The sequence below is a fragment of the Bacillus rossius genome, chromosome 2 (assembly GCF_032445375.1).
Source record: "Bacillus rossius redtenbacheri isolate Brsri chromosome 2, Brsri_v3, whole genome shotgun sequence".
NCBI classification, from domain to species: Eukaryota; Metazoa; Arthropoda; class Insecta; order Phasmatodea; family Bacillidae; genus Bacillus; species Bacillus rossius.
The window spans coordinates 87573375-87596697 of NC_086331.1; the positions used below are offsets into that span (position 1 = coordinate 87573375).

Below are 23323 nucleotides of genomic sequence, written 5' to 3' on the forward strand. Positions count from 1 at the left end.
GAACAAGGTCCTAGGTTCGACCCTCGGCAGGGTAGTAGCTAGAAATTTTTGAGTGTGGACTATTTTAGGTCTATTTATCAAAATGTACAAGAATCAAGAAAATGCTTTTTTAAAAATTACATATTTATATCACCACACTTGAAACCACAATATATTCATAAGCTTTTTATGGTTGAAGAATCTTAACTGACGAAGTAATTGAAAATTCTCACTGCATGTTTGCTTTCAGTCTGTTAGTAGTGAAATTAACCAAAGTGAGGCTGGCTGACTGACTGACTGACTGACTGACTGACCGACTGACCGACTGACCGACTGACCGACTGACCGACTGACCGACTGACCGACTGACCGACTGACCGACTGACCGACTGACCGACTCACCGACTCACCGACTGACCGACTGACCGACTCACCGACTGACCGACTCACCGACTGACCGACTCACCGACTGAAACTCACAGACTGAAACTCACAGACTGAAACTCACCAACTGAAACTCACCGACTGACTGAGTTTGAGTTGAATTTTTGGGTTTGGGGAATGTTATTTTTCGGAAGTTAATTTTAAGGTTTGAGATTAAAGTTTTTTCAATTATAAAATCATATTCTTCACTTCTATTTCAAATGAATTCGTCTGTTTTTTTTCCAATGATGAACTGCAGTCCTAAACGGATACTCCTTGAAGATCATGGTCCTCCAGAGCCATACAAAGCAGAGAATCCAGTGTTGGTTCACGAGCCTGTTTCTCAAGTCCGTGTTCATTATCTTCATTTGAGAGAAGTCTCCCCCCCCCCCCCCCCCCCAGCCAGCCGTGTGAAGTGGAATGAGTCTGTATATCTCTGCTCACTTGGCCATGTTAAGAAACAAACTCGTGACAGTTCAGTCATTGCAAAGAACATGAACAAATTTAGTAGATAATTTTTGAAGTTATACTTCTTTAGGCACATTATGAAAAAATTATAGTAAAATTTTAAGATGTGCGCGCATCACTGTAACACAAAATTAACAGGTTGAAGATGCCCGCTAAACCGCTCATTAAGTCTCGAAAAAAAGCTACCAACAAAATAGAAATAGAGCCTCTATTAGTCGCGCATGTTGGCACGCTCGTCGCCTCTGATCACTGTTTTCATATTTATTATATTTATCCACATGTTTCTAGTTTCTACATTCACAACATGTGTTTTAGTTTCATATAAGTGCTTATTATATATGTGCTTATAAATTATATTCAATAGTGATTTAAATTGAATATTTTGATTAATATTATTTACTATTCGTAAATATTAGTAAAAAAATTGTGCCTTTACACATTTTCAAGAGCTCCAATATAACTGAGGTTAACTATCTGTATGTATTATTTGATATAAATTAAATTTTATTTAATATAATTAATACATTAATATTAATAAATTATTAATGTTAAATATTTATTATTGGTTATTTAATATTTACAAAATAAAGGAATACATTTAATACAACATTTAATAAAAAATTTGTGATAAAAATTAAAATCCAACATCAAATTAAAATATTAATTTTTAATATTTATTATTAAATTGAATAAATAATAAATATTTATAAAAATAAATGAACAAATTTAATGAAAACTTTTTGATAAAAATGAAAAGTGAATATTAAATTAAGAAAATAATAAATATTTAAAAAATGAATAAACTTAAATTAAATTTTTGGATTTATTATTAAATTTATTTATTTTATTTTAAAATATTAAATAATCAATAATAAATATTTAAAATTAGGAATCTTATAATAATTAGTACAAATTATGTCATATATATTTATTATTCTCTAAATTTTATTTATTTAATTTTTCAAATTTAAACTGAACTTTACTGACTGTGTTGGCTATCTTTTTCCAGCCCTTTTATTATTTAATTGTAATTAATGATTTGCATGCAATTAAGAACTGTTTTTTAATGATGCCAAAAAAGTATAACTTCTCACGCACGTACATAAGTACACGCACCCATATTTTTTTTTCTTGTGGTTATCAACTAAGTGTTACTTTATTTCACATTCTTGTTAACATATTTTTTTGTTTTCCCAGACTAAATCTTGCAGATACCTTTTCTTCAATTTCTTCTGTTCCATATGTATCAAATAAATGGCCATGTGATGATGGAAGATGTGATGGATCAAAGACTGTAAAACAAGTGATGATATCCCCATCAGTAAATTTTCTCTGAATGTTTAAATGCATGTATTGAGAGACTGCAGTTTCACGTTCTTGAACTGAATACAGACATTTGGTTTTGAGTGGACTGAAATACCTATATTAGAGCACATTTCCAAGCAAGCAACTACTTCACGCTCATTTATGCTGTCGAAATCCTTCAATCTCTCGAGCTTTGTGATGGTTGAATCTACGAATGATCTTGTTGAAATAATTTCAGAAGTTAGTTCATTATAGGTAGACCATCACAATAATTAAAAAAGTAGCAACAAATAAGTGCTCAAATGTATACAAATGCAGTCCTCCCCTTGCATCAATTCTTGCTTCCAATTCCCTTGCCAGGCTCAGTACAAATATGCCATAGACATCCTTCATTCGAAGAACACATTCTCCATAGCTCAGCCACCTAGTGTGACTAGGCTGCTTTACCTTGCCTTGTGGGTCCTGAGGAAACAGAAACTGCAATTCATGAAGACCAGCTTTTTTAACAGAGCTATTTTAATAACAGTCAAATATCTGCCTTCTAATGTCACAACCTTTTTTAATCCAGGTGTGTTTGTACTGCTTGGGATACAGCCTAATTCAATCTGTGGCCAGCACAATGGATACCTACGCTTCACATGTGTCGAAAATTCCCAATTCTTGTTGAATTTCCAACAGTTTTTGTTTAACCTTTTTTTACGCCACTATTATTTTTACCTGTAAGGAATCGTGTGTCATCATTCCCAATACCACATCATTTTGAAAAACACAGATCACTAGCTTCTAAATATCTGATAACCACATTTGCAGTGTTACTCGAGTTGATTTCAACAGGGATTTGATTTTCAATGGAACCCAGAGTCACCGCTTCTGCTTTTACAGCCAAGATCAAGAATTTTCAGTAAACTGCTGTCCAGATAACATGCATTAATAACAAATTATTCAACTAGAGTTAAATATGTTGTCTCAATCACAGAATCCCAGCTCCGATTGGCCAAAGCAACCAAACGAAAGGAAGGCTCTGATTGGCCCACAACTGCAGCCAATCAGGAAACACTCCCCTCTCAGGCAAGAGTTTTTAAAGGCAGGAGAATTTCCACTAGCTATGTTATAATAACATAACATGTGAGCCTAATAAATATACGGAAATTTTATACTCAATCCAAACCATTTTTAAACAATACTTTTTATACCCCAGTTGATAAATTAATAGACATGACAACTATTCAAACCAAGATTGGTATTATAATAATAATAAAGATGACAAAACATACTTTAATGACTGTGAATCAAAACAAGTGTAAGGGGGAGAGGAGGCACTGGAGCGCAAAAGCTGGTTGGTCAACCGAAAGCAGGCCAACTCAACTAATTGTTTCAGCCAAAGCAGGCTCGCTGGACTGAAGAGTTGCCTACGTTGTCATTGAAAACTGGCGGAGAACTGCAACGCCATGTTCGCAACACCTGTGTGCTCCATTAGAATTTAGGTAGCAAGAGCAAGCCCTGCATGCCATTAAATATGCTTCCATGACAAGCATAGACTTTGTGAAAGACACACATGCAACTTTTGACATATTTGATGTTCCAAGTCACCGCATGTGGATCAAACTTCAACACCTCTTATAGATGAAAGTTAATAGTGTTCCTTTAATGAAACACATGTGGCAAGGCAATAAAATGTGTGATCACTGTTATTCCACATGTTTTTATAGTATGTGAGTTAATATAACTGGCACAGCAGTGTCACATCACTTAACTTAAGTCATTTTTGACATCTACAAGAAGGAGACTGCAAATTTTTTACAAGATGGTTTCGAACTTAGATTTTCCAATAGATTTGCATGTCATAGTCTGTATCTGTGAAATCCCAGACAAACTACATGAAAAGCAAGAATCTCGGTATTTTTAAATAAAATCAGTCCACCTGCTTAGTTTCTTGTTAAATAAACACATTTAAGCCTCCAGTACAGTTGTCCCTCACCTACCACAGGTTAGGCATTATAAAAAATTCCCACGCTTGATAAACCTGTGGTAGAAGATTGCAGGTTTTTATGGAGAACGTGGGGATAGCTTATGTATACCAGCATTTCAACCTACCGGTGCTCATCATCAATGGCAGGTGGTTATTCATCACATCAAGGAATATGGATTATAAAAATAACCTACTACAAATAACTAAATACTTCCTAGACAGTGTGATAAAACAAATTCTCACTTTTCTTGCCCCCTGTTTTCATTTGTTAACTTTCAACATGAAATGGGACTATTTAATGTCTTTAACTACTGGGAATAAGGTAACTCAAACTGATTTTTAAATATCTGTATGTATATACAGGAACATAAAAATAATAGCATTAACTGAATGTTTATTTGCAATAAATAGTTACTATAATGAAGTTAATTTCTCAGTTGTCAACATAAATTCCATAGATATGCATACCATTGTGGTATCCAACAATCACAAGATATTAACTAGTAAATAATGAAGTGCTGGACAACTTGGCAACAAAACACATTTTTATTCTATGATAAATAGGTTACGAGTGCATGGAATAACTTTTAAATGTGTGTTTGGTTTACCAGAAAACCTTTTTCTTTAAATAAACAGTGTTAATTCTTTCATGAAATGGGCAAGGCAACAGAAAAGAGTACTTGAGAAAAAAACAACCCAATGGATATCAGAATTTTTTGATCAGAGGTTGAAGCAGAAGGTACAAGGTGAGAATGAACTGTGAAAAAACTTTGATGTACATAATTCAAAGGTATTCTAGGTCTCTCTTTACCTCTTTACCTCTTTACCTAGCTATCTCTCTCTCTCTCTCTATCTCTATCGCACTCCATCTCTCTTTCTGACTATCTATCTGTCTCTCTCACCTCTCTTCTCTCCACTTTCTCTTCCTGTCTTCTCTCTCTTTATCTCTCCTCCCATCACTTTTTTAACTATTTATTCAAAAATTATTAACTCTCAGAAAAAATTAATTTATGATAGTTGGCATATACCCATTACTCCCTCGAAATGTAACAAAGCATGCCTAAAAGTCACAAAGTAATTTCATCAACCTGGAAGCCTAGGTAGCCATGAAAGGCAATGTCTACTGTCAGCAAACATCTATTGTAACTATATTGATGTGCTGCTGGCTTTTTGAAACATCCTCCCACAGATCTTTTTATCTTGCTGATGCAGGACCTTAACATGGACTAAATAAAAATTTTCTGAAAATGGTTTATTTTGAGATGCCGTGAAACATAGCAAACAATATTGCTTCACTAATATCTAATACGCTAATATACTGGAATTATTTACGAGGGGGGATCCAAAAAAACCAAAATGAGAGCGCGCTGCCATTTGCAGATGTAGTAGAGAGTTCTCCCGCTAGATGGAGTTAGTAGATACCTTCATTAAACAACTGCCCAGATGGCATCAGTTTGTAGGTTACCATTTGATGGTAGTATTGTTTTTCTCTTGCGTTTCTAGTGTTTCGCCTGCGATGTCGTTATGGCAGATTTAAAATAACAAAACGTGTGTTTGAAATTTTGTTTCCTGCTTGAAAAATCAACCACGGAAGCTTACCAAATGCGTCAACAGGCTTTCAAGGAGGGTGCTATCAGCCGCAGACTAGTTTTTGAGTGGTTTGGGCACTTTAAATGTAGTGAGATGAGTGTGAAGACCATGCTCGTTTTGGGCACTCTTCAACATCTCAAAACAATGAAAACATTGAAAAAATCCGCCAGAAAATCAACGAGGCTCCTTGTTTCACAATCGACAAAATTTCAGAACAGACAGGAGTGAGTTGCAGCTTGTGCCAGCAGATTTTGACTGAGGATTTGAAAATGAGACTTGTTGTCGCTAAATTTGTTCCTCGCCTTCTCAAACAGGATCAAAAAAAATTGATTGAATTTGAGCCAGGACTTGAAAAAAAGAGATTGAAAGTGATCCAGCCTTTTTCACCAAAGTCATCACAGGTGATAAGAGTTGGTGTTACGGGTATCAGAAACCAAACAAGCATCAAGCTAGTGGAAGACTCCTAACTCCCCCAGACCAAAATAAGCAAGCCAAGTGAGGCTGAATGTTAAGACGATAATCGTCTTTTTTAATGTTCGTGGAATATTTGTTCCCCCTGAACAGACTGTTAACCAGCATTTTTATTTATAAGTTTTAAGACATTTGCGAGAGGGTGTCGGCAGGAAACACCCCCACACATACGGACTCACGAGTGAACCGCTATTTGGCCTCTTAGGGGTGGTCTATCGTTCCTCACCCTCCATAATTCGCCAGACCTAGCCCCGTGCAACTTTCTCATGTTCCTTAGAATAAAGAAAAATTTAAAAGGAAAGCGTTTTCATGTGTTTAGGGGGTAAAAACAGCTTCGCAAAGGGCACTGGAGGATATGAAAGTTCAAGAGTTCCAGAGGTGCTTACAGTGGTAACAAAGTGCATCGCATATAATGGTGAGTACTTTGAAGGTGACTAGAAATTTTGGGGGAAAAAAACTGTAATAAATAAATTTATTTTGGAAAAAGAACAGTATTTTTGGGTCATGCTCGTATCATATCAGTTACTGATTTGATGTTAAAAAAAATCATATTTTAAGTTTTCTGTAAAAATAAAATCTAACTCTTGTACTAAAAAAAGTTACACAAATATGTGAACAAACTTTTTGACTTTTACATGACCTTCCATGACCCAAACTACAAATTTTCCTGACAAATTTTTTCCAGTAATTCACCTATTTTGAAATTTTCTGAAAGAAATTATGACAATCCAGCCTCCACCATCCCTATAGATGTATTATTTCGAACAAAACATTACATACGTCATTTTATTGCATGTGTGACTGCACTTAACACCATATGGAAAAAAAAATTGTTCAAAGTATGGGTGTGGCATGCTCGAGCATGACATTGCTCCTAGAATTACTATAACTGAGGGATTTCCACGACTTTCCCCAGGTTTTAAAGTAAATTTCCTGACCAATTTCAACTTCCCTGACTTTCCAGAATGAGGACATCCTATTTATAGTGTACAATAATTATCTACAGTTAAAACTGTTATTATTCACCAATACTGAACAGTAAAACTGTACAGTATGCATACATAATTAGTATAATTCAATCATTTTCTTTTGTATCAAAATGCCTGGAAAAATTTCACTCCTTTGGTATCTTTACACTGCTGCCAAAGCATGTTTTGATTACTATTTCATCTTTACATTAATTGCTTGTTTATCTAAAGTACTTAAAGCTTTCAATATTCATTTTATATAATTACAAGAAAAGTGTAATTTTCATAACAATTTTTTATGTGACTAATAATATTTATAGTAAAATTCTTTGATTGAAAGAGTCGACATTTACTCACTAAGGTATTTTTCTTAGTTAAAAATTAATTATAAATTTTATGCTCTGTTATATATTACATCTTTAGTACATTTAACAGAATGTTGTTGCCATGTATTACACTTTTCTAGTGTTGCCAAGGCTGGAAAGTACTTAAATGTTCTCCTAATATTAATGCATTTCTCTTGCACAATATATATATATATATATATATATATATATATATATATATATATATATATATATATATATATAAAAGGCATAATTTAAAAAAATGCTAATTGATGAAATAAAACAGTTACATTTTGGAGTGGTAAAAATCCATGGATGTTCCAGTTCAGTGGCACATGACACCATTGTAACAATGACATCCATCATCCTACACAAATTCTATTACTATTAGTCATACAAACTTACGTTATTCCTGGTTCTTTGCTCGCATGATACCATACATAATAATATATAAAGACATTATGAGAGCACCAAAAATGATTTACCTGGCATAGCTCATTCAAGCACATGACAATATCAGTACTAACTAAAAAAAAAATATTACCTATAATATTCAGTCCACTAACAACAAAATTAATTATGTAATCAGACTAAACAATACATAAGCACAGCCAAAATCTTATTCTAAATTATTAATTTTGAACAACACACTTACCTGGAAATTTTGTTTTCCTTATTAAATATTTCTAAATCACTCACATCTTCTTCCTTTACTCGTATGACATTGTTATTGTTGCCATTTTTGATAAAATTGTTTGGAATTTCTACACTTGGCGGTGTAACTGTCACTGAAGGAACTGAGGATGGAATTGTAGACAAGGCAACTGTTGGTATCGCAACAGTTAAGGTGGTAGTGGTAGGTACTAATGCCACTACAGTTGTAGTTGCAGACAATACTGCTGATGGTGACAACTGTTCAAGGGTGGCTACAGTCGCTATTGGGGAACCTAAATCACGGTCATCAAGTAACGACATTGATTCACCACTAGCAACTGGCATTAACGTATTGGAATTAACACTATTCATAACACTTGTATTAGGCTGTTCTTGTTTTGCCAGCTGCTCTCTCTGTAACCTCGTAGTTACACCTGGTGCCCCACTCAACACTTCAGTTAAGGCATTCTGAGACGTGGCGTTTGGTTTTGCATGCGGATTATTTCGACTCGCTCGTGTTCTTTGACGGGACTTCCTGAGTAACTGTTTGTAGTTTTCAGTCTTTTTACTCAGGTAATAATATTGAACACATTCACACACATTTTTTCGTTCCAAATATGATGCTATAACACCAAAGTTCTTAGGATGCTGCAGATATTTGTCTTTGAATACATCACGCTCTGCATCCGTCCACACATTTAGCAGCTGCCTTTCCTTGTATTCGGCTGCAAAATCTTCAATTAGACCATTTGAACTTTTGTATCTCACCTCCCTCTGGTGCGGAGGAAGTAAAATGGGAGGAATAACAGCATACGACCTCATCTTCTTATCTTCATTCTAAACAGACAAACCAAATTCTACATGACATGAAAACTAAAATAACAAACATACAACTAAAATATTTGAGCAAAAATTATTTTACCTCCTGTTCTTGAAGACCATCCATAATTTCTTCAAGATCAGCTTCACTCTTTATGCGTGCTCCAACACGATTGAACCTCTCCCTATCTTCTCTCTGTTTTCTCAATTCAGGAAACACTTTTTCAAAAAATTCCCTGTTTTTGGCTTCTTTAGCTTTACGTTTCTGAGAAGATTCAATTTTCTCTACTTTGTGTAGCCAATCTTGCATCATCTTAGAGTACGTTGTTGTTAAATATTTCTCTCGGAATTCTCTTTCCTTCTGTTTTATCTTCAAGTGTTCAATCAGCCGATGTTTGAATGTCAAATGCCTACAAAAAATCAACAGAATGTGAATTATAAGAAGTGAACTAAATGGCAATAACATATCATTAACAATGAGTAATGAAACCTATTATATTTTTGGAATTACATTTAAAGATATTCAAATAAATAGTTAAGGGCACCCACCAATGACATCTTACATTTGAGTATGCATTTGTGTCTACTTTTGTAAGACCCTTGAGAAAATTCATAACAGAGTTTGTGGGTTACATATGACTTTTTTTTTTTGAAAGAACTGAAATGAATCCTTCCCAAACAGTCAGGCAAGAAGTTACTCTTTCCCAAACCCTGATTCTACTGCAGGATTATACATGTTTATGTGGCAATACTACTGAACTATAACCTTTTTCCTAAGTAAATTCACAAAAATAATCGAAAATGCACTATTTTCTCCAGCTAAATTTCCCAGCTATTAATGGTGATGTAAAAAAACTCACATAGACAATCAAAAACACGTACCACATTTGCAATTTAAAAAAAAATACATAACAAATAACCTAATTACTTCATTACTGTCTCACAAATCAGGGTGACCACAATTAGGTACCATTTAATAAAATGTTTTAACAAATTTCATTTAATAAGGTAATTTTTATATATAATGCAAAATCAAACTTAACATGAAATGGAGATAATATTCCACGAATGAGCCAATTTTTATATTAGACAGCTGAAAATTTTAAAATGATATAAGTAGACTATCTCCAACTATTTATATTAAATAAGGAACTATAAACCAAAGTAAGGTGTCATAAAACAAATGCTATTTAAGCAATAGGCTGCTGGAAATTAAAGTTTTGTGATTGTCAGCATCATTGATGTTTATTTCGGGACTTTTTTGTGACTTTTGTGACCTGTAGACACATTGATTATGAGAACAATTAAAAACACAAACTATTTCTTGACATTTTAAATAAACAAATATTAATTTAATTTGTACTGCCTACTGGTAGCGAAAAACAAGTTAGTAAATTTGTCAACTAATTTGTCCTTTGATGTAAGCAATGATGACTTTGTTAGGAAGATTCTCATTCTTTTGTTCCTGACAGAAATTAAATGACATGCTTCCTTCCATGGCAACGGCACCCATATGTCATGTCACATCTGCTACCGAGGTTCGCAAGTACACAGCATTTAAAAATGGTATGTGTGACATAGCCTGTAGGCACGGCAAGTAGTTTTTTAACAAAGCTGTAAACAGTGCACAAAAATGGTATAAATGATGCAGTTTGTGAGCAATGTGGCATGCAGTTTTCAAACTAAGCTCTTTTCCAATGGCTTTCAAAAATTTCCAGTTTTCTCCTGGAATTCCCAGCACCAAAAAATTCACTGTTAATTCAAGGTTTCGCAATTTTCCCAGTCGAGTGGTCACCCTGTCAATATTTCTACAGATTTAACAATATTGATTATAATAACGTTAACAATTAATTACAAAGCATTTTGGTAAAAAGATTAGTGAGCGTAAGTTTTTTCATGCTCTTCCAAATAAAATACAGAAAAAAAAAAACAATATTGTTTTAGTTATTGAGTAAATATGAACAAAAATAGATACTTCACTTTTATAAAACTTAATTTTATTATTAATAAACTAAATAATAAATTTTTGAAATATAATCAAAAATTATAATTTTAATAAATATTCTCAAATACTGATTAATATCAGGTTCATACACTTCACCTACTGCATGTTTGATCAAAAATTTTTATCAATTTCTGCAGCACATCCTTGGAGAGAAAGAGGGTAATAAAAAAATGATATTTCTCTGCAGGAACAATTTGAAGATTCCAACTAAGTTATTTAAAAGTTAACTAAAATTAAATAATTTTGCTACTTTAATGTTATAATATTACAATAATAATTAAATTAATTTTGTATATGATTTGGTACTGGACCAAAATATTTAACAAAGTGTTTTAGGTGATGGAAAATCATTGTAGCTTAAGTTGCAACATTTACTTATAAAAAAATTCATAAAATATTATTAAAAAAGTCATGCGAATATGTTCCTTATATGATCCATTCTTTAACGTGCAAATTTTAATTGGATAAATGTCTTTCCAGGCTATATCTAGAATACATCTCAAACCTATGAACAAGTAAAGGAGGCAGAACTGTCAATGAACCAAGTTCAGAAGTGTTTCAGTTTACTACTATACACTGATTCACTGTTACATGAAATGCCAAGTCTGATCATATATATATTACACAACACAACCATATATTTACAGGTATACTTGTCCATTTTGGTTGTAACTACAGTAGAACCCCAATTTTGCGAACACGGATTTAACGAAAACAGCGATTTAACGTAAACGTTTTCAGGAACCATCAAAAAACACCAATTTATTAAAAAAATACACTCTGTGGTGTCAGTAATAGAATGGAGGTACTATATATTAATATGTGCCTTTGCATCATCTGTCCAAATACGAAAAAATTAAAAAAAATTGTTCAAATTGCTTAAAAACTCCGGGCGCTGTAACTGAATTGCGTAGGTGCGTGCCATTGCGCGCGCTTGGATAGATAGACTGTCCGCGACACATGTCATGAAGGGTTTCTTTGTCCGCATCCACCTCCCCCTCCACTATCCCTGGCTTGACTCACCATGTTATCTTCCAAACACGCCCGCATAGTAACAGTGCTAGCCAATAATCACACAATTCCAAATATTCCCTTTCCCATCATCCAGGTTTTTTCAACTTGTGACCACGTCACACCAATACGCCATTATCATTAATCTCTAGAGGTGTAAAAGTAACGAAAAAAAGTGTACCCGTATGTATTAATACTATAACAATTAGTACTCGTTACTATCGTATCACGTTACGTTACTTGTTACTTCTGATACCGCATAACATGCTCTGTTATGTTGCAGAAACGAATCGAGTCGTATTGCGTACGCGTACAGTATGACGTCGAGTAAATAATAATAAATAGAATATAAACAATTAACAATATTTGATAATTAACAGTTTTTGTTAACCAAGAAACAATTAAATCTCATTAGAGCGGCTTTTATATATTATCTCTTTTAAGATAAGAACAAAAAAACGTGAAAATACGCGATAATAAAAAACAAAAACATACATATTTCTAATTTGTAAACAATACTTTCTTACGTTGTTTCTGTTCCAATCTCAAACTTTGTCTACACACACAATACCTTTAATAAACAGTAAAAAACTTTGACAACGAATTTCCAAATTATACTTTACTTAATAAACAAACATCGTTCTTTGTAACGCAAATTCATCGAATATGCGCGCGCATGCGTGAAACATACGAAAAATGCAAGTAACGAGATGCAGCCGTGTGTAACGTTTCGTTACTCGTTACTAAATGGCGCACCCGTTACTCAGTACGGAATACATACGGTTTGCTAGAGCTCTATTATTCTCAGTAAGAGCTTTGTGCGCTGTGTTTAGTTTTTGGAATACGTTTTTTATAAGTGCTGCGCAGCTCAGCGAACAAAGAAAGCCAGCCGGCGGCTACGCCGCGCCTTAACAACAGCTGACCGAGTACAATGACCTTTCTCCGCGTACGGCGCGCTATTGACGGTAAATTTCCATCAATTTGCGGCCATTTTTTTTTAAATTTTTTACTGTGACGCAATGTGTATGTAGCTCGTATTTGTTATAAACGCTGCAGGTTGCGACTGTATTTTAATAAACTTTAACGTATTTCTTACACTTTACATATTTTAAAATTTCTTTTTATTTTATGCCTCATTTTTCACGGTTTCTGAAAATCTGTATGTACGACCGAGGTGTACGTACGAACCGGGGACCGTACGAGCGAGATCAAAAACGTTGAAGATGGAAATTTGACAAAGTCTGAGATAGCACGGCAGCACACGATATCAGCGTCGACCCTGTCTAAGATATGGAAACGTAGGGACGTGATTATGAGTGTGGGGGTCATTAAAAATAGGTAAATCGGATTTAACGAAACATTGATTTAGAGTAAACATTTACGGTAACCATAGCACTTCGTAAAATCGGGGTTCTACTGTATGCATGTGTTTGCTAGCTAAGGTATTACAGAGTGATTCCATGCAGTTCACTAGTACATCACTTTACTAGTATATTATGGGTTCCTGAATGGTTAGTTGCATACTTTTCCAAAATGGCATACCACATCACAAGGATTCAGTGCACCTCATTGTACATATTGTACATATTGTACATATTGTACATATCGTACTATTAATAGAAGCATTTCTGCACCTATGTTTGTTGACATTTTTATATTTTACATTTGACATGTGCATAACACATGTACACATACCTTCGTTTATTTTCATGATAAATTGCTGTGTCAGATGGCTGATTGTAAAGAGGCTGAAAAAAAAATCACAGGATAAAAATTAGTGTAAAATACAAACAGTAAGATTGAATAGGGTTCACACAATATTAGCTAATTGTATACCTACCACCTTTCATGTAATAAATTTAGCATTTGTGGGCTAATAGACTGTTATAACACCACGGGCGTCTCTGGCGGGGGGACGCGGGGGATACGTCCCCCCCAATATTTTCAAGTACAACCAGTAGTTTTATAGTATTTTAATTTTTATAAAATACGTGTAATTACATTAATGAAATAAATTAGTAGATCATGTATCAGCTAATATCTACACACAAATCATATGATTGAAAAAGTAAGTCTTTTTCCTTCTCTTCTTAGAAATGTGTTCTTCGAAAAAACCCTAACACGTAGAAGAATAACTGTGTATCTCAGGAGTATTATGTTCGACGGGCGGCACTTTGAAAGCCAATAAGAACATGAGATGCTGCTATCGTTATCTGTACGTTCCAGTAACATGATCCAACGCCCTTCAATCCGCTCATACACACACACACCTACACACACATCAATATGCCAGTTCCGAAGCTTCCAACTGTAGGAGTGGTTGTGGTTTTAGTTACTCGCGAATTTAGGTGTTATATATATTAATGAAAACATGGATAAGTTCGTTATTAAAATTAAGAAGCGTAAATGTGAGGAAGAATCAACAAGTACACTATTAAATGAATATTGTCATGGTTTGAAATTTTGCAGGGTTGTTGAAATCAAATTTAGGGACTTTACTGACGGGACTCTGGGCTGGCTGCTCTGTTCACTCGTCAGCGCAAGTGGCGTGACCATGTAATTGGGGCACGGGGCTGGCGCGGCGCGCTGCGGGCTTGCAGATTTTTGTTTGTTTGTTCGGCTGCGCCTGGCGCAGCCACGGGCCGCAGTTACTGGGGCGCGCTGTCGTAACAAGCCGCGCGGTGTGGCCTGCACGTCGGGGTAGAGGGGGGTAGCCTTCCCAGATGTTCTAGTTAGTTGTTTAGTAAATTTGGCTTCAATAACGAGCGTTTGTTATTGCTAGGCGCGGCAGGGCGCGCGAATTTAAGCGCAAGTGAGTGGTAGCTCGGGGCTCACTCAGGCGGAGGCTATGCGTCTTACCTGTGGCAACGAGTTGTTTAGTTAGTTCATTCGTAATGTAGGAATTCAGGCTCACTCAGGCGGAGGCTATGGTCGCCGTCTGAGGTAACGAGTTACTTAGGTCGTAAAGTAATTTAAGTTAGGTCATAATGTAGTCGTCTTCAAGCATTCGGGCGGAGGCTATGGCCCTCGTCACTAGTCGTTTAGTTCTAGTTTTTAAAATGTAATGTTCGTTCGGGTTTTCAAGGGCAGGAGAGGCCCCTACGTTAGTTTTTAAAGTAATCAATCAAGAGGTGCTTATTGGAAAATGTGAGTATTGCTTGATCTTTGTCTTGATTTTAATTATAAGTTAAGATGTACTCGTAAGGATTAGGAAAGTGTTTAGTGAAGTTCTCTCTTTCTCTCTTGTAAGGTCGTTCAGTAGTTAAGAAAGTAATGAAGAGATTATTGTTGTGGTAAATTTTAATCCCGCTGTGTAAATGTTCGTCAAGACTGATTTTACTTTATTTGACTTTAAAAATAAAATCATTTTAATTTAGTATTATGTTATTTTGCAAAATCTCCTTAGTTCAGCTCTCACCACACATCCTGTACGGGATGACGAACCTATGATCCTAGGTACAGTAAAGTATTTTATGAAGTTAAGAGTAGTTGATGCCAAGCGAGTGACTAAAGAGCTACGATTCTCTCCCCCCGTAACTTTTGATGCTTACGATTTATTTAAGTCTTACTTACCATTTATTCTTACTTACGATCCTCCTTTTCTTTTCTTTTTCCTTTAACATATGGTGGAGTTTGCCGGGTACCTAGGTTCTATTTCTGGAGAGAGAGGGAGATTTAATGTTTATTATTAGTTAGTTTAAGCTTCTGATAGCAGGTTAATAAGAGTTTACTTGAGGAGAGGATTACGGAATTTAATCTAAGTGGAGGAAGTCTTTGAGATTTTTTTTGACGTAACAGATGTTTATTTGAGTATACTTGTAAGGATAAAGTTTATAGCGATAAGTTGTTTAAGTCATTGAATTTATTGTAGATTTATATCAGGGATTATTACGTGAGGAGAATACGTTATAATTTAAATGCTTATTAGAGATAATGCAAGTGGTTTAATTTAAGTGAAATAAATTTTAAGATTGTAGGTTAAGAGAATTATAATTTAAAATAAAGTTTTTTCTCGTAAATAGGATTTATTTTCAAGTGAAGTTTGTTTTGTTGTCGTGCGCGTAGGAGACGAGACGTACGAATTTAATCAGTCGAGCGGAAGGATAGACGGTAAAAAGGAATTAAAAAGAAAACGAGAGTTTATTTAAAAGAGAGTTAAAGAATTTATAGTGATGTTTTGTTTTAATAAGAAAAATGTTGAGAGTTTTTTCAGAACGACACGTCATTGGACGTGGCAGAGTGAACACGTGACGGGGAGGTGCTGCAACCTAGCGGTGAACGGAAGAACCGACAAGCGATGGTTGGCGAACCTGATGGAATTCGGTGACGTCACGGGCTTGTACGGAGAACAGAGACGTGGACGGCCGTGACCTTGTTTTGATCAACTGTACGGTAACTTAGCGATAAGAAAATAGACTATTATTTAATAATTTAAATTTAAGTGTGTTTTAGGAGAAGAGGAACTTTCAGTATGTAAGTAATTTATTTTAAGAAGTGTATGATGTATAGGCTAGAAGTGTTTCGTTGTAAGTTGTTTATGTTTTTGTTAGTTAAATTCTACCTCTGTTTTAAAAATAATCTTTGGGACGGGTAAACAGTTATAAGGAGGTACACTACAAAATGGGATAAGCATTGAGAAAAGTGGAAGTATAGTTTATTTGTGTGTAGAGGGAATTTACTCCAAGGGAACAGAGAGACAAAATTAATGTTTTCTTTAGGGCGAGGGACCCTAATGCGAGGTGTTGTGTCCCTGGGAAGTAGGGATTGTAGAGCAGACCCATAGGAGATGGGCTGGCTACGTGATGAAGGGTCAGGAGAACCCTGAGTTGTTAGTAGTATGGGGCAGGAGATCCCCAGGGTAGTACCGAAGTGGCTATCCCGTATGGGATAGGGTACCACTTCAATGAATTTTGTTGGTGGGGTTAGAGTCCCCTGTGTAGTAGGCCTATAGCAGATAGGCACTACAGCGAAATTTTTGGTTGTTCTGGAGGTAAATTCTCTGTGGGTTAAGTAAGAAATTGGGTTCAGTTAGGAAGAAAGGAAATGAGAAACATTGCTGAAGTGAGTTAGTGTACCTGCCTAAGTGTGAAATTGAATTTTAAATTAATTTAGGAGAAAGTTTTTTTTTCTGTCAAATAATAATGGAAGAGAGCTAATTGAATAAATTTTTTTTTGAGTAAGGTGTTTTAAGTAATGAAATAAAATAATGTGAAGTAATTTAAATAATTGGGGAGGAGTTTCTCTAAGAGTTTAGATAATTGTTTTTGAATTTATTGAGATATTCAGCCAGTGGAGTTTGAGTGTGAGAGATACAGTGAGATTTTAAGGAAATCGGTTGTTTATTAATTAGGACGAATGAGATTTTATGATTAAGAGTCCAGTAAGCATAGTTAAATTCATGACATGATATTTGTTTACAGTTATTAAGGAGAAAACAGAGTAATCTATTTATTTTTATTTTAATGGCTGGAAGATAAGATTATGAATTTTTTTTAAGTTTCTTTGGCATGTTTGAATAATTTTTTTTTGATTTTAAGAAATTACAGAGAAAGTTTAATTGATTTACATTAGTTTGGAATTTTGGAGGTTTAATGTTCTGTTAGCCCTAACTTGATGGTCGGATCCCAAAAGAATGCCGTAAAACCGATAGCCATTTGAGAGGAATGCGGTAGGTGCTTGTGTAGTGAGGGGTTGTGGGAAAACTCCTTGGGACTGATGGCAGATCAGGGGCCCTAAATAGTGTGTGATGCTGTAAAACCAGTGCAGGGATAGCCTGGTATGCTTAAATTTTTGGGCACAGGTTAGGTAAACCTGGGGTTCCATGGGATTTAGTCATGTTAGCTGCTGTGGGACATTAAGATTTCCAGGCTCCATAGTAAATTCAATGTTAATTATTGTTTTCTAAAAATAATAAATTATTTTTAATTTTTTTTGAGAAATTTGTTTTGGAACAGTGAATACAGACCCCGAGGAGTAAGAGTTGTCATGCTGTGAGGGGAGGGTTATGTTGCGGTTCAAAATTTTGCAGGGTTGTAAATCAAATTTAGGGACTTTACTGACGGGACTCTGGGCTGGCTGCTCTGTTCACTCGTCAGCGCAAGTGGCGTGACCATGTAATTGGGGCACGGGGCCGGCGCGGCGCGCTGCGGGCTTGCAGATTTTTGTTTGTTTGTTCGGCCGCGCCTGGCGCAGCCACGGGCCGCAGTTACTGGGGCGCGCTGTCGTAACAAGCCGCGCGGTGTGGCCTGCACGTCGGGGTAGAGGGGGGTAGCCTTCCCAGATGTTCTAGTTAGTTGTTTAGTAAATTTGGCTTCAATAACGAGCGTTTGTTATTGCTAGGCGCGGCAGGGCGCGCAAATTTAAGCGCAAGTGAGTGGTAGCTCGGGGCTCACTCAGGCAGAGGCTATGGCCCCCACCTGTGGCAACGAGTCATTTAGTTCGTAATGTAGTTTAAGTTTAGATCGTCATGTAATCGTCTTCAAGCTGACTCTGGCGGTAGCTAGGTCTCTCGACAGAGGTCACGATTAGTTAGTCCTAGTTTTTAAAATGTAATGGTCGTTCGGGTTTTCAAGGGCAGGAGAGGCCCCTACGTTAGTTTTTAAAGTAATCAATCAAGAGGTGCTTATTGGAAAATGTGAGTATTGCTTGATCTTTGTCTTGATTTTAATTATAAGTTAAGATGTACTCGTAAGGATTAGGGAAGTGTTTAGTGAAGTTCTCTCTTTCTCTCTTGTAAGGTTATTCAGTAGTTAAGGAAGTAATGAAGAGATTATTGTTGTGGTAAATTTTAATCCCGCTGTGTAAATGTTCGTCAAGACTGATTTTACTTTATTTGACTTTAAAAATAAAATCATTTTAATTTAGTATTATGTTATTTTGCAAAATCTCCTTAGTTCAGCTCTCACCACACATCCTATACGGGATGACGAACCTATGATCCTAGGTACAGTAAAGTATTTTATGAAGTTAAGAGTAGTTGATGCCAAGCGAGTGACTAAAGAGCTACAATTTTTCCCCCCCCAACATTTGGATATTTACGATTTATTCTTACTTACGATCTATCTTCCTTGTTTTTTTTTCCCCTTTGACAATATGAAAGTAATGTTGAAGTACGAACTTCAGTGCGTGTTCCTGAAAGTGCTAGCTCTAGTGTTACTTTAAATGATGCAGATAAGAATTTGTTTCCAAATCAACCACTTCAACTGTCAGAGAACTTTCCTGTTCAAAACCTAAAAGGACGAACCCTGCAGTTTCAGATTTCGTGGTTTAAAGACTTCAAATGGCTAAGTATTGAACAAAACGTAAACATTATTATTTGTTTCTACTGCAATCGATATTGCCATTTAAATCCAGACAAAATACTTGTTAAGAAAATGGAGAATTCATTCACAACGGACGGTTTCAAGAATTGGAAGAAAGCTCTGGAAAGATTTCGAGCTCACGAAAAATCTGATTCTCATAAACAAGCTGTTTTAAGTTATCGTCAGTTAAGTCAGCCTATTGAAATGCAACTGAGTTCTGTTAAACAACAAGAACAGAAAATAGCTAAAGAATGCCTTCAAAAAATATTGAGCTCTATTAGATTTTTAGGGAGACAAGGTTTGGCAATAAGGGGCCATGTGTCAGGCAGTGGAAACCTACAGTGCTTATTAAATCTGCGATCAGAGGATGTCTCTGATCTGAATGGGTGGATTAACAAACAGAGAGAGAAGTTTACTTCTGCAGAAATTCAGAATGAGATGCTTGGTATGATGGCAAATGAAATTGTTAGGTGTATTTGTAAAGGTGTTCGTTCACAAGAACTTCCAATATTTTCCGTACTCTGCGACGGTACCCGCGATATAAGTGGTATTGAGCAATTAAGTATTTGCATTCGTTGGATAGACGCGGATCTTGAACCACATGAAAGTTTTCTGGGACTTTACAGCACAACAGACACAACAGGTGGGGCTATAGCATCTGCTAAATTGGACATATTAACTAGACTAAATCTACCTGTCAGTATGCTCCGGAGACAGACGTATGATGGGGCTGCCAATATGAGCGGTATATATAATGAAGTGCAATCGGTAATTAAAACGAGGCAGCCATTAGCACTATTTGTACATTGTGGTGCTCATTGTGTGAATCTGGTGATAAGGGAAAGTTGCGAAGTCTCTGCCTGTTCCAAAAATGCAATGCAATGGGGTCATGAGTTAGGTGTCTTGTTTTCTCACTCATTTAAAGCACAAGGAAGGTTTGTTTCTGTAGTTGAATCTAAATCTGAAGGTTCAATAGGTAATATCAGTAAATTAAAACCGCTCTGCCCTACAAGATGGTTGTATAGAGGTAACCAAATTCGAGAAATTTTAGATAAATATGACATTATACTAGAAACAATAAAAGAAATTTCTGAAACCGAAAAGCAGCTTACAAGTGCACCTGGTCTATTGGCTCACTTCGAATGCGGCACAACCCTATTGGGTCTATTATTAGGGAAGAAAATAATTGACATGTTGGAGTTTTTGAATAAGTCATTTCAAAGTCGGCAGCAAACTGTATCAGGATTGATTAAAGCTGTTGAAATTGTTTCAGAAAGTATTCAAAACCTTCGCAACGAAGCAAGTTTTGAGGAAATAATGCAAGGAGCGAATGAAAAACATTTTACCATGTAATTTGAATTCCATTTCATTGCCAAGAATGAAGAGAATACCAAGAAAGTACAAAGGTTCGGGAGAAGATTGGGTTCCTGAAGATATCAATGTTTATTACAGGAAAGAATATTTTGCCATAATTGATGCAGCTCTGAAAGGTCTAGAATCGACATTTGCTTAGGCCGATCTTTTGCGCCTTCGGAAATTAGAAGATACATTGTTATCAAGTATGGACGAACAAAACCTTACCAGTCTACTTCGAAATTATTCAGAAATAGATGTTGCATCGTTTTCAGTTGAGGTGAAAATGTTTCTACAGAAGTATGGTGTTTCGTGTGTCAGTGATGTTCGTAATATATTACGAAAAATGTCGCCAGAAGTTAGGGCTATGTTTAAGAATGTTGAAAACTTAGTGCGCCTCTTGATTGTAGTACCTACTTCTTCATGCGAAGCTGAAAGGAGTTTTAGTTCCCTACGAAGACTAAAAACATATTTAAGAAACAGCATGACTTAAAAACGTTTAAATAATGTTATCATCTGCCACACACACCAAGATTTGCTAGACCTTCTCAACCTGGAAGAGTTAGCAGCAAGATTTATTGCAGCCAGTGACCGTCGCAGGACAATCTTTGGTCCAATCACCATTTCAAAATAGGTAAGTGAAGTGATATATGTTAACACAATTCAGTAGTGCCTGTCAGTACATGTGATACTTTTTTAATTGATTATTCCTCTTAAGTTTGTTATCTGAGTACAGAATTCAATTTATAAACAGCTACGACATGACTTTACCACAGATTGTCGCATAAACAAAAAAATATGGTTCAAACTGAAACTTGACAGAGGTAGCATTAAAAAAAATTTTTGATGTCCCCACCAAAATTTATTTGCCAGAGACGCCCATGTATAACACTGCTGATGTTTTTTCCGGTGCAGTGACATGATAAATTACAACTTACATAAACTGAACTTACTACTTGGCCAGTACATTCTTATTGAATGTTTATTTTTTATTTATTTATTTAAATTTGTAACATGCCCACCGACAGTATTGGGACTTTAGAGGTGGGCACGACACAGAACAAGTACGACACATAACAAGTAAAAACGAACACTATCACAATAAATAGAGACAGCACAGGATAAACACAAAACATGAAAACAGAAATGATATAAATACCAAAAGGACAAGATAACATGACACATTACTTAGCGAAATGTTAATTACACAATTATTAAACTATACACAAAATATATTAAAAAAATGGATAATATAAAATATAACATGTGAGTAGAGGACAAGTTAAGAGGATAAATTTTTAAGTTTAGACAATTGATTATTATTGTGATTCCTAACTAATCGGTATATTATGTCATTAAAGTTATGTAGAGTACAATATGTTTGATATAAACGAGAATTAAATTGTGGTATTTTTAACCCAGTGGTTTCCAGGAGATAAGTACAGTTAATTTTAGCGTTAAAACAATTTTCAACAAACAGAGAATCTAAATATACTCTACGTGCACCAAGAGGAGTTAAAGCAGGTGAAGGAAGGTTTTTTAAGTTTATTAAATTAATTAATTGTGTTTGTATATTTTCTAGTTTATTTGCATCGGCCAACTTGATGTCATTCCAGATTACTGAACAATATTCTAATTTGGACCTTATTAAGGCAAAATACAGGGAGAGAATTGAGTCTGAATTGGTAGCATAAAAAGTAATAAATTTGATCATAGCAAGGGTTTTGCGGGAAGACATGTATAAATAGTTTACATGATTATGGAAAAATAATTTAGAATCTAAAATAACACCAAGATCCTTAATTGTTGAACATTTTGTGATTACAGAGTTTTCTAAAATATAATCAAAATTAAGTGGTTGATATTTCCTTGTAAAGGATATAACAAATGTTTTGTGTTTATTTAGTGTAACCAGATTAAATTTACACCAATTGTTTACTTGGGAAATGTCATTTTGTAATAAAATACAGTCATTCTGTGTTATTATATTCCTAAATATTTTTAGATCATCGGCAAAAAGTACTCCTGTAGAATGGTTGAGAATTTGAGGCAGGTCGTTTATATATAAATTAAAAAGAAGAGGCGATAATGTGCCTCCTTGAGGGACACCAGAAGAGATACTAAACAGGGAAGAATTGTGGTTATTAATTGTAACATAAAAACTTCTATTAGTTAAGTAATTAGAAAACCAGTTTGTAAAATTTTGAGTTAAACCAAAGTTAAATAATTTTTTAAGAAGTATAGAATGGTTCACAGTGTCAAAGGCCTTCGCTAAATCAAAATAACAGGCATCCACTTGCCCTCTGTTGGTAACCTCTCTGTGTATAGGATTTAAAAAAGTAAGCAAGTTAGTGGTGGTCGATAAACCTTTCCTAAAACCATGCTGACTGCTCGATAAACTGTTCTTAAGCTGGAAATTTAAAAATCTAAAAATTATTTTTTCAAATATTTTAGAAAAACCATTGAGTAGAGAAATAGGCCTATAATTGTTAACATTCTGTTTAGAGCCTTTTTTGCGGATAGGTATCACCTTAGCAGTTTTTCATTTCTCCGGGAAAACAGAGGATTGTAAACTAAAATTAAAAATATGCAGCAAAAGAGGGATTAATAATTCAGAGCAGCCTTTTATAATGAAATTAGGTATGCCATCAGGACCCGTA

General features: G+C 35.1%; 1 protein-coding gene across 6 annotated transcripts in view; it reads right to left on the bottom strand.

Moving 5' to 3' along the window:
• LOC134529436 (nuclear receptor corepressor 2) overlaps window positions 1–23323 on the bottom strand; it is a 407697-nt gene that overhangs the window by 232332 nt on the left and 152042 nt on the right. For all 6 annotated transcript variants that reach the window (XM_063363527.1, XM_063363531.1, XM_063363526.1 and 3 more), the window contains 3 exons: window positions 13705–13757; window positions 9097–9403; window positions 8176–9011 (listed from right to left, as the gene is read on the bottom strand). In XM_063363527.1, coding sequence (XP_063219597.1) covers window positions 8176–9011; window positions 9097–9403; window positions 13705–13757 — 1196 coding nt within the window. The remainder of the gene's footprint in view (window positions 1–8175; window positions 9012–9096; window positions 9404–13704; window positions 13758–23323) is intronic.